At 38.7% G+C, this 17,471-nt stretch overlaps 1 protein-coding gene across 1 annotated transcript in view; it reads right to left on the bottom strand.

Annotated features, from left to right (window-relative positions):
* Nucleotides 1–855: 855 nt before the first annotated feature.
* Nucleotides 856–17,471, bottom strand: part of FSIP1 (fibrous sheath interacting protein 1) — a 214,052-nt gene continuing 197,436 nt past the window's right edge. The window contains exons 11-12 of the mRNA XM_029236418.1: nt 16,814–17,324; nt 856–915 (exon numbers count right to left, since the gene is read on the bottom strand). Coding sequence (XP_029092251.1) covers nt 869–915; nt 16,814–17,324 — 558 coding nt within the window. The 3' untranslated portion in view covers nt 856–868. The remainder of the gene's footprint in view (nt 916–16,813; nt 17,325–17,471) is intronic.

The following is a 17,471-nucleotide window of genomic DNA, read 5'->3' as shown; positions in this document are numbered from 1 at the left end:
CTAATATTATCCAATATCAGTAGATGAAAACATTCGAGTGAAAAATAATAATGCTACATATACATTATTCCAAATTTTGTTAAATGCTGCACAATAGCTTTTTTTTTTTTTTAGAATCAGAAATAAATTGGACTTCTAGTTCTAATGCCAATTCATCATATGGAGTGTTGACATAAAATGTTCTCATGAATCCAGGCTACTCACTTGTAACTAACAAACCCTCTCTCTTCAAATAGTACCACAGGTTATTTTTTTTTAAGTAGCTGATCTTTATTTGCTGCATTGTAAAAGGCAAACTCTGAAAGAAAATAACTAAATATAACATATGTAATAATTCAGTCAAACTTTTGCTTATGAAAAGTACCATTACTAATAAGATAGCAAGGATAGCCTAACATTGCTTTGTTGAGAAAATTCATTTCTCTCCACGGCAAGTTGTACTTACTTAACAGGCATTAGAGAGGAGGAAAGCAGGGGCAAAACTACAATCCATGGTGATCAAATCTGTCTAAATCACAATAAAGTGGCAACGTATCAAATCAAATACAAAACAATCATAGCATTTCAACTAGTTTTAACGTAGCACACATACATAAATGTTGGTTTCTATAACGTATCCCTGATGTTGCAAATTTAGCAATAAAAAATTTTCCCAGGAATTTCAATGAGGAAAAACCACTGAACAATTATACCACGAGTCTCAAAAATATCAAGGAAATGTGATCCAGAAAGAGAGAATCCAAACATTAAAATCATCATTTGAGGAATGGTCTCTATAATGCATTCATTGAATTCAAAGAATTTGGAAAAAATGTGATTTAACTTAATTTACCAGCTTTCTTAAAAGCACACCCCAGCGAGTCTTTGCTTAAGATCCTTTACATTCTTCTGTTACACCTTCAGTCTCCTGTTCATCTGCACATTAAAAACAATAACCAAATATGTCAGAAATCTGTGCATAATTAAGAAAGACCATCAGCCTATAAAACATTAAATCCTTTTACACATGAGACAATAATCACATTCTCATTTAATATTGGACAGCTCACCACAAGCTGCATACAAAATTGACAAGAAAAAGTGAGAGATAAGGTGCCTGCCTTCATTGAGCTTATAGCTGAGGGAGAGTTTTTTGGGTTTTGAGAGCTAAAATGGCTTTGGATTTGGAGACAGGCATAAAATTTTTTTTCTTTGTACTAAGTTTCTGGGAAGCAGGGTGAAACCAGAAGTAAATATTATACTTAGGGTAGATTAGAACTAATCACCTTTCATTTCTTTAATGTGAGAAACAAATTGTGACTCTAACAGAAATGGAATGGAAATATTCTTCTTAGTGAGAATGTTATCAGAAAAGGCAGAACTGACAACAGCACCAAATAAAAGAAGACAATAAAATAGAATCAGGAGAAACTGGAACCCTCACACACTGCTGGTGGGAATGTGAATGGTGCAGCTGCTGGGGAAAGTCTGGCAGTTCCTCAAAAGGTAACCAGAGACCCAGCAATTCTACTCCTAGGTATGTGCCCAAGAGAAATGAAAACATACATCCGCCTAAAAACGTGCACACCAAGATACATATAACAGCCGAAAAGTAGGAACAGCTCAGATGTCCATTGACTGATGAATGAATAAAGAAAATGTGGTAAACCCACACAAAAGAATATTATTTAACAATAAAAGAGTAAAGTACTGATAATGCTCCAACAGGGATGAACCTTGAAAACATTATACTAAGAAGCCAAACACAAAAGGCCACATGTTGCACGGTTCCATTTATATGAAGTGTCCAGACTAGGCAAATTCATAGAGTCATAAAGTAGATTGGTGATCACCTACGGCTGGGGGGTTGGGAGAAAATGGGGAGTGACTGCAAGTTGGTACAGTGTTTCTCCCTGGGGTAAGGAAAAGGATGTAAAATTGATAGTGGTGATGGATGTGCGATTCTGTGAATATACTAAAACCCACTGAACTGTATGGTATCGTTGAACGGTGGCCCCAGAAAGGTTATGTCCACATCCTAATCCCTGGTACCTATGAAACTTATCTTACTTGGGAAAAGGGTCTTTGCAGACATAATTAATTAAGGATCTTGTGATAAGATCATCCTGGATTATCCAGGTGGGCCCTATATTCATTAACAAATGTCCTTTTAAGAGAAAAGCAGAGGGAAATTTGAGACAAACGCAGAGAGAGAAGAAGGCAATGTGAAGACAGAGTCAGAGACTGGAGGGATGTGGTCACAAAGCGACGAAGCCAAAGAATGTCAACAGCCTGAGAAAGTGGCAGAAGCAAGGAAGCATCCTTCCCTAGAGCCTCCAAGCAGAGTGTGGCCTTGCTGACACCTTGATTTCAGACTTCAGGCCTCCACAACTAAGAGATGATAAATTTCTGTTGTGATCATTTGTTGTGGTAACCGCAGGAAACTAACACAGGTATTTAAAAAAGATGTCAATAAAGCTGTAATTTTAAAAATCAACCTAATAATTAAGGGTAAATGATTTGGAGTTTCAGAGAGTAAAGTGAGAAATGTAGTGATAGTGTCAATGCATGGAGAGGAAACAGTAAACAGGATGTAGAGGAAGGTGGGATGGATGAGAAGTGCACCTCAGTAGCCCACACATGCAATGAGCGATGATAAGGCCACAGCCCCTCGCCTTCATAAGTGCTCGTCCTTCTCTGTGGAGTGTTTTCCCTCTTGCCCACCCAGTAAATGACCACTCATCCTTGGAGGCTCAATTCAAATGCCACCTCCCCGTCTCTCCAGTGTTCATCATTCCCTCTAGTGTTGTCAAATACTTTGTCAGGAAGCTCTTATATTCTACTTGTCCCACTATGCTGCGATGATCTGCTTAAGCGCCTGCCTTCATCAGTAGCCTATGAAATAATTCAGAGCAGTGATCATGTCCTACTCACCTGATAACCTAGGAGCAGCACCCTTCATGAATGAATGCAATGGAGCCCTGGAGCAGTGGTTTTAATCATAGCTACACAACAGAATCATCCAGACCCCATCCTCAGAACTGACTTTAAAAAATACAGATGCCCAGAGCCAACCCCTAGAAATCAATTTAATTCTGGAATGAAACCGAGGCATTCACCTGTTTTTAAATCTCACCAGATGAATCTAATGTGCAGTCAGAGGTAAGAAGCATGGTGTAAGGGATGGACTCAGTAAAGCTTAACATGCCAGGCGGACCTGAGGCAGATGCCAAGGAGAGAGGTCTGAAAATCAAAAGTACACAAAGCACAGATGATCCCATACTGGCTAAGTGTGTCTCCAAATAAAATACTAACCATGAAAGAGTAGAGAACTTAAGCTAGGACATGCTTGCTCTCAGTGCTTAAGAGGAAGGTTACCCACAAGAAGGACAACAGGGATGGTTGGGGAGATAAGAAGACAATCTAGAAAAGGTAGTGACCTTCATTAAAATGAAATTCAAGAAGATAAAGCAGGGATTGAGCAGATGGGAAAGAAGATGCTTTCTGACATTATTTTCACCACCACCACATATGCTGGTATTTTTTATAATCCTAAAATAGAGTGACTAGCAAACCATCTAATTCAGATCTTCTCACACTTTACTGTGCATACAAATCACCTGCTGGGGGCATCCTGTTAACATGCAGACTCTGATACGGTAGGTCTGGGACTCTGCAGCTCTAACAAGCTCCCAGGTGATGCTAATACCGCTGGTCCATAGATCTAGTCTACAGTAATGATCTTCAGTAACTTTTTCATTTTACTCAGTTTGAATGAAGCAATGGAATCAGAAGTTCCCAATACCTGATAAAGTGATAAGTTCATTACAGTTAAACATCAAAACTCTCCAACACTGTTCATTTTATGCTACTAAACAAAACAGTTAGAGAAAGTGATATTTTATAGTAGAGAAAATAATCAGGGGCAAATGTTTATATGAAAAGTCTACCTGAAGAACTGAGTTAAAGAAAATTAGATGAAAGTAATTTGAAAAGATAAATTCAGCAGATATAAATTTACTGTATACTAAGGTCTTATATAAAACAGGAATTAGCCCTGGGAATTTCTAACATGGCAGCTCTGATATTTTGATCAAAGAAACTTTGGAGGGTTGATTAAGCTACTAAGAGCATCTGAGAAGCAATCAGTAGCCTTGGAAAAGTAATTTAACAAATAATAACTAGGAGGCCTGAAGACACACACTGAGAGAAAGAGAACTCCATCAAAGCAATGATGAGTTAAACATTTCCCTGAGAACAAGACAAAATATTGTTTAGTGGAAAAGAAAAAATATTTTTTAGTGGAAAAGAAAAAAGTCAGCTAGTAGTAGTATTATTTTCAGAATCTCACTGCCTCCACTGCAAACCAGTAAGACTATAGTACAACAATGAAAACTTTCTCAAAACAATCTAGTTCCCTTCAAACTGTTCAGGTGGTATGAGTAATGATACACACTAACACACACCTCCTTCAAACTGCAACATCTTCCCAAAAGTCAGTCCACCTGCAACCATGCTTCACTGAGCAAGTTACAATCAGATCCTTTGATGGGCAGAATTTCAACATGAAATATATTTAGATTGTAAAGTTGTCATTGTTTAGAACTTGTTCTGTCTGAGGACCCCAACAGGATAACATAATTAGCTTTCCTAACATCTAAACTGAATGCCATATTTCTCAAATATGCACAGCAAAATCTTGTGGCTTGCATTAATTTGACAGACTGAATACTCTACATCAGGGACTCTGATTTTGGTAAGTCTGGCTTGGGCCTTGGACATAGGTACAAAACAAACAAAAAATTTCCCAGATGATCTCTACCTTCACCCTGGTTAGGAATAATGCTCTGGTGGTTTGTAACAGTGCTTTCTCAAACTTCACTGTAAGTACCACAGGGGGATCTTATTAAAGTGCAAGGGGCCTTAGGCCCTGCATTTCTAACGAGCCCCCAGTGATTGGACAACACTCTAAGCAGCAAAGGCTTATAACATGGGATGGAAATCATATGGTCCCAAAGGACCAAGCACATGAAGTAGAGGGCCAGACAGGGCCATGTTTTCCAGGAGAGTACATGCTCCTTCTAATGGGAACATCTGCTATTCAGCTCTCCTCCCCAGTGGAAGACCTGCTGATTTGTTAGAAAAGTCAGAAATCCAGGCTTTTATGAGAAATCTCCTGATGAAATGTTAAATATATACTATGTAGGCCAACCAAGTCCAGTCACTGAGCTAATCTTTTTTTTGAGCTAATAATTTTATGTGGCTTTTCTCATTTGATCCCTATTACAACCCTAGAGGGTAAGTACTAAAGCCAACTTATCTTACAGATAAGGGGACCAAGGTAGAGAGGAGAAAGAGATTAAGTAACTTGCGTAAGATCATCTGCTAAAAGCCGAGCAAGGATTCAAACCTAGGTCTGTCTCACCCACAGCCCACACTCCTAACATTAGGCCAGATCATGCTGGTGGGTGGGTGAACAAGGCATCTCTCTGCTCATCTAGGTTCTAGCCTCGAGTCTCACTACTTACCTGGACTCTATTAACTTTGTCCTTTGGGTAATTAATTTGCTCCTTGGTTTTATGTTCTCAGTTTCAATTTAGAGTGACCAACCAGCCCAGTTTGCCAGGGACTGAGGGTTTCCCAAGACAAGGGCCATTCAGTGTAACACCAGGACACTCCTGAGCAAACCAAGACAGTTGGTCACCCTAGTTTTCATTTAGGGGTGTTATTTTAAAAACAACCTTGGGGGCTTCCCTGGTGGCGCAGTGGTTGAGAGTCCGCCTGCCGATGCAGGGGACACGGGCTCGTGCCCCGGTCCGGGAAGATCCCACATGCTGCGGAACGGCTAGGCCCGTGAGCCATGGCCACTGAGCCTGCGCGTCTGGAGCCTATGCTCCGCAACAGGAGAGGCCACGACAGTGAGAGGCCTGCATACTGCCAAAAAAAAAAACAAAAAAAAAAACACCTTATCTGTTAGAAATTTTTAAGAACATTATTCACTAAATGGGTCCTATGGGAAATTCCACTTTGTTTTTCCATGAAGAATTAATATAGTCCTGTCCCCCTTCTTTACTATGTGACTTTGTGTCCCTTTTTGCCCTATTTTATTGTTGTTATTTGTTAATCATATTTTCCTCTTTGTGATAATGAATTTATGTTGATAAGCAGTTCAAGTGTCTTTTGGGAAAAAGAGAATACTGTACATGCATAGATGCCTTTTTGATTATCTAGGAAGCAATTCAGCATAAGATACTTAAGTACTAGACTAACCATAGACCTGAAGCACCAGTGTACTTGGTGGTGTCTCCCAGGTTGATGGGACCAAAGACCACTTACTCTCCTTACACTTCCATGTGGAGGAACCTACAGTGGGGGTATATCCAGCATCACCCCACCCCACCTCCCCTCTCCCCATGGGAAGAACAGTCAGTTACCTGATTGGTGAGTTTAGGGGAAGAAATGGCATGCTCAGCTCACTCCTCCCTCCAAGGGGGTCAGCATCCCCTGCCCAGGGTGCTCCTTTGCTCCTCTGTACTATTGCTCCACGTGGACAGGTCTCCATGGGTGAGGCTTTTCACCTCTGCCAGTGACTGGGTGTGTAAGTTCATTTTGAGGGTGTAGCATTAGGAAGACCGTTTGGCTGCCTGCCCAGGTAACAACAATCCCCTACGTTTTATCAGCAATAAAGCCAACCTCCTTGATCTCCACTTGTCAGAATCTATCCATCTCTCAACTGGTCTGATAGGGGTGGGGAAGAGAAGGGACTATTTATCGATCTCCTGAAACCCCAACAGTAACTGAGTACAACACTGACCTTACTGGACCTTGTATCTGGAAAGTCAAATAACAGTAGTTACCACTAAGCTTAAAGCACAAACATGAAAAATTAAGTATTTCAGGAGGAGGGATCAAGGTGGCAGAGTAAAAGGACATAAGGCTCACCTTCCCCCACAAACACATCAAAAACACATCTCCATGTGAAACAATTCTCTCTGAAAACTGGCAGAAGGACTCCTATATAACCAAGGCTGTAAGAAAGATACACAGAGAATCAGGCAGGAAGAGAAGAAAAGCAATCGGGTTGGGACCTGTGCCCCTGCAATAGGAATCGGAGGAAAAGGGAGATTACACGGGCGGACACCTGCACTGGGGAGTGAGCAGTTCGAGCCACAGATTGGGCACCCCAGGCTGGGGTCCTACACAGGCGAGACAAGCCCCCTTAGCTGGTTGGAGGACCACTAGGACAAACAGAAGGGCTATGAGAACCCTGGACTCTGCCCCTGAGGAGCGTAGGTGCACTGACTACCCCCAGGCAGGGCGGAGAGACGTCTGCTCAGGGCAGCCAGGTTTCCTGCAACGGCAACCGCCTCGCCGTGTGCCCAGCCTGACCTACAGCCCTGCTACCCCCATGCCACAGCATGGCACTGGATCTGAGGCACCCATGACCAAGGAAAGACTCAAAGGTGGGACACAGAGGCAACCCAGTCCCAAGGTGGAGCCCGGGTGGGGTGGCGGTGGCCACAGCTGGAGTTTACTCAAGCGGCTCCTCAGAAGCCACCCAGATCTCTGACAGCAGTTCCTCCACCACAGCTCACCTCCTGATACACATCAAGAGGGCACATGGCTCCTGCTAGCCTTGCAGAGTGGCTAAGCCACAGGGCAGGGGTGGTAGAGGCTGGGGGCAGTGATCAGCTGTGAGGGGCAAAGGGGACTTGCACCTGAGGCTGCGTCTAAGCCAAGACATGGGTGCCTCCACAAGCATCACATCCGACCACTGTCAGTGCATGGGCCCCACTTACTCCAGCACTGCCTCCTGTGTGACAAGGGTCCCGGTACAGGGAGAGGGAAAAACACACACTTAAAGGGAGCAGAGCCAGCTCGGGTCCAACCTCCAGGGCTTCTGCTCCAGCAACTTGAGATCAGACCTCACCCCTAACAGGGCAGTGACAGCCACTGAGCAGAGAGGGAGTCCTACTTCATACACAGCACCAGTTCTAGCCCCTATATCTACAGCCCCACCCCCTACCAAGGGGATAGCTGCCGGAAAACCCTGAGGAAAAATATGACTTGGGTTGACCTCAATCCAGCTCTCCCACCCAAGGCAATGCTACATGCAGCCCACACAGGGATGCTCCCACATAATAACCCCCCTTGAAGAACACAATCAGTAACTGTTTTACCTAAATTCACAGAAGCAGAGAAAGTCAAGTAAAATGAAAAGGCAGAGGAACTACTCTCAATTGAAAGACAGAGAAAAACCCTGAAAAAATAAGTAATAAAATAGTAATAAACAATTTACCAGATAAAGAATTCAAAACATTCATAATAATAAGGTTAACTGAATTAGGGAAAAGGATTGATATAAACAGTGAACATTTTAACAAGGAACTAGAAAATATAAAAAAGACCCAATCAGAAATGAATGATCCAATAGCTGAAATAAAAAACACACTAGATAGAATGAATAGCAGATTAAGTGATACAGAAGAATGAATAAGTGATCTGGAAGATAAAATAATGGAAATCACCCAATCAGACCAGCAGACAGAAAAACTAATTTTAAAAAATAAAAGCAATTTAAGAGATCCCTGAGATAACATTAAGCATACCTACATTCACATTATAGAAGTCCCAAAAGGAGAACAGAGACAGAAGGGGATAGAAAATGGATTTGAGGAAATTATGGCTGAAAACTTCACAAAACTGAAGAAGGAAACAGATATCCAAGTACAGGAAACTCAGAGAGTCCCAAACAAGATGAACCCAAACAGACTCACACCAAGGCATATCATAATTAAAATGACAAAAGTTAAAGAGAGAATTCTAAAAGCAGCAAGAGAAAAACAAAGAGCTATGTAAAAGGGAATTCCCATAAAGCCATCAGCTGATTTTTCTGCAGAAGCGTTGCAGGCCAGAGGGGAGTGGCATGATATATTCAAAGTGCTGAAAGGGAAAAACTTGCAACCTAGGATACTCTATCCAGCAAGATTACCACTTAGAATAGAAGAGATAAAGAAGTTCTCAGACAAGCAAAAACTAAAAGAACTCAGCAATACTAAGCCTACCCTAAAAGAAATATTCAAGGGTCTCCTGTAATTGGAAAAGAATAAAGAATCTATAGGAAAGGGAAAATCCCACTAGGAAAGGCAAATATATAGCAAGGATTGAGGATCAACCACTTAAAAAGCCAGTATGTAGATTAAAAGACAAAATATCGTAAAAGCAACTATAACTACAACAAACAGATAAGGGATGCATGAAGATGTAAAATATGACATGAAAAACACAAAATGTGAGGGAGTGAAAAATGTAGATCATTTAGAATGTGTTTGAACTTAAATGACAGCCAGTTTCAAACAAGTACATATAATTATAGATCAACATATATGAACCCCATGGTAACCACAAATCAAAAACCTAAAATAGATACATAAAAACTAAAAGTAAAGGAACACAAGTATACTATTAAACAAAATCATCAAACCACAAGGGAAGAAACAAAAAGAAGTAATAAACAGAGAAGAAAACAAGTAATAAAATGGCAATAAGTACATACCTACCAATAATTACCTTAAATGTCACTGGACTAAATGCTCCCAGCAAAAGACACAGGGTGGCTGATTGGGAAAAAAAACAAGACCCTTCAATACGCTGCCTACAAAAGACCTACTTCAGGGCTGAAGATACACACAGACTGAAAGTTAGGCAATAGAAAAAGGTATTTAATAAAACAGAAATGAAAAGAAAGTAGGGATAGCAATACTCATATCAGACCAAACTTTAAAACAAAGCCTATAACAAAAGGGCATTATATAATGATAAAATACAAGAAGAGAATGGTACACTTATTAACATACAGGCACTCAATACAGGAGCACCTAAATATATAAAGCAAATTCTAATAGATATAAATGGGATAAATTGGCAATAATACATTAATAGTAGAAGACTTTAACACCTCACTTACTATAATGGATGTATCATTGAGACATAAAATCAATGAGGCAACAGTGGTCTTATGATACAATAGACCAGTTGGATTTAATAGGTATCTACAGGACAGTACATCCAAAAACAGCAGAATACACATTCTTTTCAAGTGCACATGCTAGGCCACATGCTAGGCCACAAAACAAGCCTCAACACGTTTAAGACGACAGAAAGTATATCAAGCATTTTTTCTGACCACAACAGTATGAAACTAGATATCAATTACAAAAAGAAAAATGGGAAAAGAACAAACATGTGAAGACTAAACACCATGCTACTAAAAAAACCAATGGGTCAAAAAAACCCCAAAAAAAACCCAATGGGTCAATGAAGAAATCAAAGAGGAAATCAGAAAATACCTCAAGACAAATGAACATGGAAACATAACACTCCAAAATCTACAGGATGCAGCAAAAGCATTTCCAAGAGGGAAGTTCATAGAGATACAGGCCTTTATCAAGAAATAAGAAAAATCTCAAATAAACAACATAACCTACCACCTAAAAGAATTAGGAAAAAAAAGAACAAACAAGGCCCAAAGTCAGCAGAAGGAAGGATATAATAAAGGATTTATAAATTGAAGGATTTATTTCAAAGAGGAAATAAATAAAATAGAGACCCAAAAAATAGAAAATATCAATGAAAACAGGAGCTGTTTTCTTTTGTAAAGGTAAACAAAATTGATAAAACTTTAGCTACATTCACCAAGAAGAAAAGAGGAGAGGACCCAAATAAAATAAGAAATAAAAGAGAAGAAAAGCGACTGATACCACAGAGATACAAAAAATTAGAATAGAATACTATGACCAATTATATGCCAACAAATTGGACAACCTAGAAGAAATGGACAAATTTCTAGAAACATACAGCCTTCCAAGACTGACTCACAAAGAAACAGACAATTTGAACAAACCTGTCACTAGTAGTGAAATTGAATTTGTAATAAAAAAAAACTTCCCAGCAAACAGAAGTCCAGGACCAGATAGCTTCATGGGTAAATTCTACCAAACGTATAAAGAAGAACTAGTACCCATCCTTCTCAAACTATTCCAAAAAAATTGAAATGGATGAAACACTCCCAAATTCATTCTACAAGGCCACCATTACCCTGATACCAAAACCAGACAAAGATACTACAAAAAAAGAAAATTACAGGCCAATATCTTTGATAAATATAGATGTAAAAATCCTCAGTGAAATATTATCGAACCAAATCCAACAGTATACAAAAAGGATCATACACCATGATCAAGTAGGATTTATCCCAGGGATTCAAGGATGGTTCAATATCTGCAAATCAATCAATGTCAAACACCACACTAACAAAAGAAAAGATAAAATTACATGATTATCTCAATAGACACAGAAAAAGCATTTGACAAAATTCATCATTCATTCATGAAAAAACTCTCATCCAAGTGGCTCTAGGGGGAACATATCTCAACATAATAAAGGCCATTTATGACAAACACATAGCTAACATCATACTCAACAAAGTTAAAAGCCTTTCCTCTAAATTCAAGAACAAGATAAGGTTGCCCACTCTTGAAACTTCTATTTAACATAGTATCGGAAGTACTAGCCACAGCAATCAGACAATAAAAAGAAATAAAAGGCACAGAAATTGAAAGGGGAGAAGTGAAACTGTCACTATTTGCAGATGACATGATACTTTAATATAGAAAACCCTAAAGTCTCTACCCAAAAGCCATTAGAACTAATAAATGAATTCAGCAAGGTAGATGATACAAGATTAATATACAGAAATCTATTGCTTTTCCATACACTAATAATGAACTATCAGAAAAAAAGTTTTCCCTTTTTAAACCAATCTCTTTTAAAATCACATCAAAAAGAATAAAATACCTAGGAATAAATTTAACGAAGGAGGTTGAAGACCTATACTGTGAAAACTATAAAACATTGATAAAGGAAATTGAAGATGATACAAAGAAATGGTAAAATATCCTGTGCTCTTGGATTAGAAGAATTAATATTGTTAAAATGTCCATACTACCCAAAGCAATCTACAGATTTGATGCAATCCCTATCAAAATACCCATGATATTTCACACAACTGGAACAAATAATCCTAAAATTCAGATGGAACAACAAAAGACCCCAAAGTGCCAAAGAAATCTGGAGGAAAAAAAGAACAAAGCAGGAGGTACCACCCTCAGTCTTCAAACTATACTACAAAGCTACAGTAATCAAAACAGCATGGTACAAAAACAGGTACATAGATCAACGGAACAGAACAGGGAGCCCAGAAATAAAACCACACACTTATGTTCAATTAACCTATGACCTAGGAGGCAAGAATATACAATGGAGAAAAGACAGTCTCTTCAAGAAGTGGTGCTGGGGAAACTGGGCAGTTACAAGTAAAAGAATGAGGTCACAATATTTCCTCGCACCATATACAAAAATAAACTCAAAATAGATTAAAGACCTAAATGTAAGACCTGAAACCATAAAATTCCTAGAAGACAACATAGGTATAACATTCTTTGACATAAATTGTAGCAAAAATTTTTTGGACCTTTCTCCAAAGACAAAAGAAATAAAAGCAAAAATAAACAAATTGGACCTAATTAAACTTAAAAGCTTTTGCACAACAAAGGAAACCATCAACAAAACAAAAAGACAACCTACAGAATGGGAGAAAATATTTGCAAATGATATGACTGACGAAAGGTTAATATCAAAAATACATAACCAGGGCTTCCCTGGTGGCACAGTGCTTGGGAGTCCACCTGCCGATGCAGGGGACACTTGTTCATGCCCCGGTCCAGGAAGATCCCACATGCCGCGGAGCGGCTGGACCCGTGGGCCATGGCCGCTGAGCCTGCGCATCTGGAGCCTGTGCTCCGCAGCGGGAGAGGCCACAGCAGTGAGAGGCCCGCGTACCGCAAAAAAACACAAACAAAAACAAACAAAAAAATACATAAACAGGTCATACAACTCAACATCAAAAAAAAACAAACAATGAGCAGAAGATCTGAATAGACATTTTTCCAAAGACGACATGCAGATGTCTTACAGGCACATGAAAAGATGTTCAACATCACTAATTATCAGAGAAATGCAAATCAAAACAAAATGGGATATCACCTTACACCTGTCAGAATGGCTATCATCAAAAAGCCTACAAATAACAAATGTTGGAGAGGATGTGGAGAAAAGGAAACCCTTGTACACTGTTGATGCGAATGTAAATTGCTGCAGCCATTATGGAAAACAGTACAGAGGTTCCTCAAAAAACTAAAAATAGAACTGCCAAATGACCCAGCAATTCCCTCCTGGGTCTATACCCAGAAAAAAGGAAAACACTAATTCGAAGATACATGTACCCCAATGTTCATAATAGCACTATTTACAATAGCCAAAATATGGAAGCCACCCCAGTGTCCATCAACAGACAAACAGATAAGAAGTGTTATAAATATATACATACAATGGAATATTACGCAGCCATAAAAAGTAAAAAATTCTGCCATTTGCAGCAATGTGGATGGACCTAGAGAATATTATGCTTGGTGAAATAAGTCAGACAAAGAAAGACAAATATTGTATGATATCACTTACATGTGGAACCTAAAAAATAATACAAATGAATGTATATAGCAAAACAGAAAGTGACTCACAGATATAGAAAAGAAACCAGTGGTTACCAGAGGGGGAAGGGAAGAGGGGAGGGGTAAATTAGGGCTATGGGATTAAGAGATACAAAATACTCTGTATAAAATAGATAAGCAACAAGGATATATTGTATAGCACAAGGAATTGTAGCCATTATCTTGTAATAACTACTAATGGAGTATAATCTGTAAAAATATTGAATCACTATGCTGTACACCTATAACCAATGTAATGTTGTACATCAACTGTATTTCCAAAAAAAAAAAACCAAAATGAGGTACTTCACACTAGAAACTTTTAAAACATCTGTGAAGCAAATCCTTATTTTCAATACCACAATTGAAACTGGTTCTCAATGTCACTAGGCTTGGTCCCTTTTGAAGTTTTATCTGACTCTGCCTTTTAGAAGCAGAATTTTAATATTTGTAACAGACTCAGTTCATCAAGGAAAAGAAAACTACAAATCAACAATATTTGCTATTTAAAGAGAAAATGATAAATGGTTCTATTTTCTTCCTCTGTGCTTACAGAAATCTCAGCTGGCTCATATTCACACATATCTGTTTCCTGAGAAAGAGAGGGAATATAATGTAACACCTGAACACACTGCAATTTCTCATTACATCTTTAAAGGGCTTTTTGCCAAGAAAACTGGTTTAGCATGTTCATTTTTGATGTTTTGGTGTTCATTTTTGCATAAAGTACATAATGTCCAATTTAGTATTTTAGAATAAACTGATTAGCAAGTTATTTTAATAATTGTAAATGCTGAGGTTAGTAAAAGAAAAACTCCAGCTTCAGATAGGCTGACCTGCTCTCAAAATAATAATGTAGGACCTATTCCTTAAGGTTTATTATGTAATAAACAGAAAGTAAAACTGGTTCATATATTCACATCTATGCCATCTTAAGCCTCCATACTCACAGGGTCATTTTAATCAAACATTAGGATTATCTAGCACCATCAGAGGCATGTTTTCTGAAGTTATAGGTAAGCCACCATAGCTTCTTTCCATTAAGTCACATTAAGTTCTAGTTCATTCCATCTTTCCATGTTCTACTCAGTGACAAATATACATCAGTGTGACTGCCATTCACATGGAAGTAAAGTTATATCTTAGCAAAATGCTGTTCCAAAGCCCCATACACTGACTCCACGGGAATGAGACCTCATAGACAGTAAATCATCATACCCAACTGAGTAAGTCTGATTGCAGTAGACAAAGGGGAAATGCAGATACTTTGTTTCTACTAAAAACCTTCTGTCCAAAAAGAAAGAAAGAAAATCTTCTGTCCAAAAAGAAAAGAAAATACAAAAAGAAAGAAAGAAAAAGAGCAGAACAAAGTTCTCATGGCGTATTTATTAAATGAAGATCTTGGTGGGAGAAGGCAGACCACACCCATTTAATTGAATTGCATGTTGTAAGTGAACTCTGCTGCTAGGTAAAAACTGTATAGCTTGTGGAATTTCACCAAAAGAAAAAAAGAAAAAGGTTCCAAATCTTTATATAGAATGTGAGGCTTGCATAATTCTTAAGCAATACCACCTGCTTTCATTCATAATGCAAAGAATAAATGTGAACCATACTTTCAGTGCATTATTCTAAAACTGGATAATTTAAATTCCTTTATTTATTAAACAGGCACTTGATTTAAGGCAGCACTTTGGACATCATAGAAGATGTAACAATGAATCAGAAGATAGGACCCCTGTCCTCAAAAAGGTTACACAATTCTAAGGGAGCAAAAGTGTGGGTGTGTGTGCCAAATGATGTCAAGAGAGTGTGTGTAAAATGATGTGATCAATACCCTTGGACATTCAGAAGAGAAGTAAGACTTTTAAAAGAGAAGATGAGGGAAGGTTACATTCAGAGAGGATAGGGTTAGAATTTAACTACTATTGAAGGGATACCTGAACAAGCCTGAGAAGAAAGGGGCCTGAGCAACATGGGAAAGCACTGGGAATCCTGAGCCCAGATCAGCTACAACCTGAATAACATTTAGGGCACTAGATAGAGACTGATTTCAAAGGGAACTGCAGGTCAGAGTGTGGAGGCCTTGAACAGCAGGCCTGTTCAAGAATTCAGATTTCATTCAATAGGCGGAGGAGAGCCATAGAAGCTTTTTAAGCTGGGAAGTATGTTTATCAAAGTTGTACTTTGGGGGAATTAGTTTAGGTGGTTGACAATGGCAGGAGGAGAGGAGAGACCAGAGGCAGGGAGGCCTGATCAGGTTATCGCATTGGTCCAGTTGTGGTAGGAAGAGCAAGGGAGGGATGGACATGGGAGACACTGCAGGAGCAGAACAAACAAGATTGGAAGTGGGGAGCAAGAGAGAGAGAAGATTCAATGATGACTCAGATTTGAAGCCTGGGTGGTTGAGGTAACAGAAGTCAAGAGGACAATCTGAGTTGAGAGGGAAGAATGAGGAAATCAGTTTGAGGCCATATCTAGATGGCAGTTAGAAATACAGGGCTGAGGAGTTAGTTCAAAATTAGTAGATTACAGATTTAATAGGTAATAGATATAGATTTAATAGACAATATATTTTAGAGTAATCTACACGAGAGGAAAAGCTGAAGCTATTTAAATAGACTCAACAAATACAACACAGACTATGTTAGACTTCTAACATAAATAAATAATTGAATATTTGTTTATATCAAAAAAACTGCCCATAGTACTTGTATCCTGTACCATTGTACCAGTGTAAGATGTAACACTGGTTCAAAATTAAAACGAAAAACAAAAAACCTGACACTATACAAGTAGCTGGGATGGGAAGTTTGCGTACAGAAACGAACAAAACCACAATGATATATGGCATTTTACAAATTCATTCCTTGGAACAAATTTTCATCACTGAAATTTGGAAGTTAAAATACTAAGCAAATCTACTCAAATTATTTCTATCCATTCAAACTAATTTCTCTTTTCCTCTGAAATCAACATTGTTTTCTGGATAACCATCAAGAATATGTATTAGCTACCATTAAGAATAATGCATTTCATAAGAGTACTAATCTCAATCTTGATATGAACATTAATAAATACATTCACATGTTAGAATGCTCTTAATTGACCCCATTTGTGACTTTCAAGCATACCTCCTTATCTACTTATCCTACTCTACTTTAAACTATACTACCTTTATATTGAAGTGTTTAGTAAGGATTATTTTCAGTGTATTCTCCAAGCCTCACCTGGTCTGGGTTTCTCTGGAGGGCTGAGTTTCAGATGTTGGTCTTCGGATGAAAGGCTCACATTGATGCCATGCAGTGGATCATCCAAGAAAGAGGGCCTTTTCAGTCTCCCAATGCCAAGAGTCTTTGACATAAAATAGTCTTTTGTGTCACCAATAACCTTGTCCTCAGAAAGCTGGAGGCATTTCATATTCTTTGCTTCAACGACAAGAGCTTCTGACATAAAATGCCCAGTCGAGGCTTTGGTGAGATAGTAGCCTCTAGATGTTTCACTTTCGGCGTTCTCAGGCATATTTGCGTCTTCCACCTCAGTGCTTTTGACCTTTGTTTTTGACCCATCTAGTGACTCAGAGAGAATAGATCTGGAAAGCTGGGGCAACTCAGGTGTTATATCCTCAATGTCTTTCTTTTCTCTTTCTGAAGACAGTCTAATCATGGATTTTTGTTTAAGTGTGCATTCATCCAGAAGACACCTTAACTGTTCCTCAGAGAGAAGTGATGTTGAATCTAACTGGTGAAATAAACCAAAAGTTTTCATAGTCAATTGATTAAGTAAACACATTTAACTTTGGTAAGCTTCCAGTAGTACAGTATAAATGCAAGTAACAGGAAATCTTTCACTCAAAACACCCAAATAACAAAACCATTCATATTAAAG

The sequence above is a fragment of the Monodon monoceros genome, unplaced genomic scaffold, assembly GCF_005190385.1.
Source record: "Monodon monoceros isolate NGI ecotype Baffin Bay Population unplaced genomic scaffold, NGI_Narwhal_1 Super_Scaffold_21, whole genome shotgun sequence".
NCBI classification, from domain to species: Eukaryota; Metazoa; Chordata; class Mammalia; order Artiodactyla; family Monodontidae; genus Monodon; species Monodon monoceros.
Note: the sequence above shows the minus strand (reverse complement) of the source record. Positions and strands in the feature narration are given on the sequence as shown.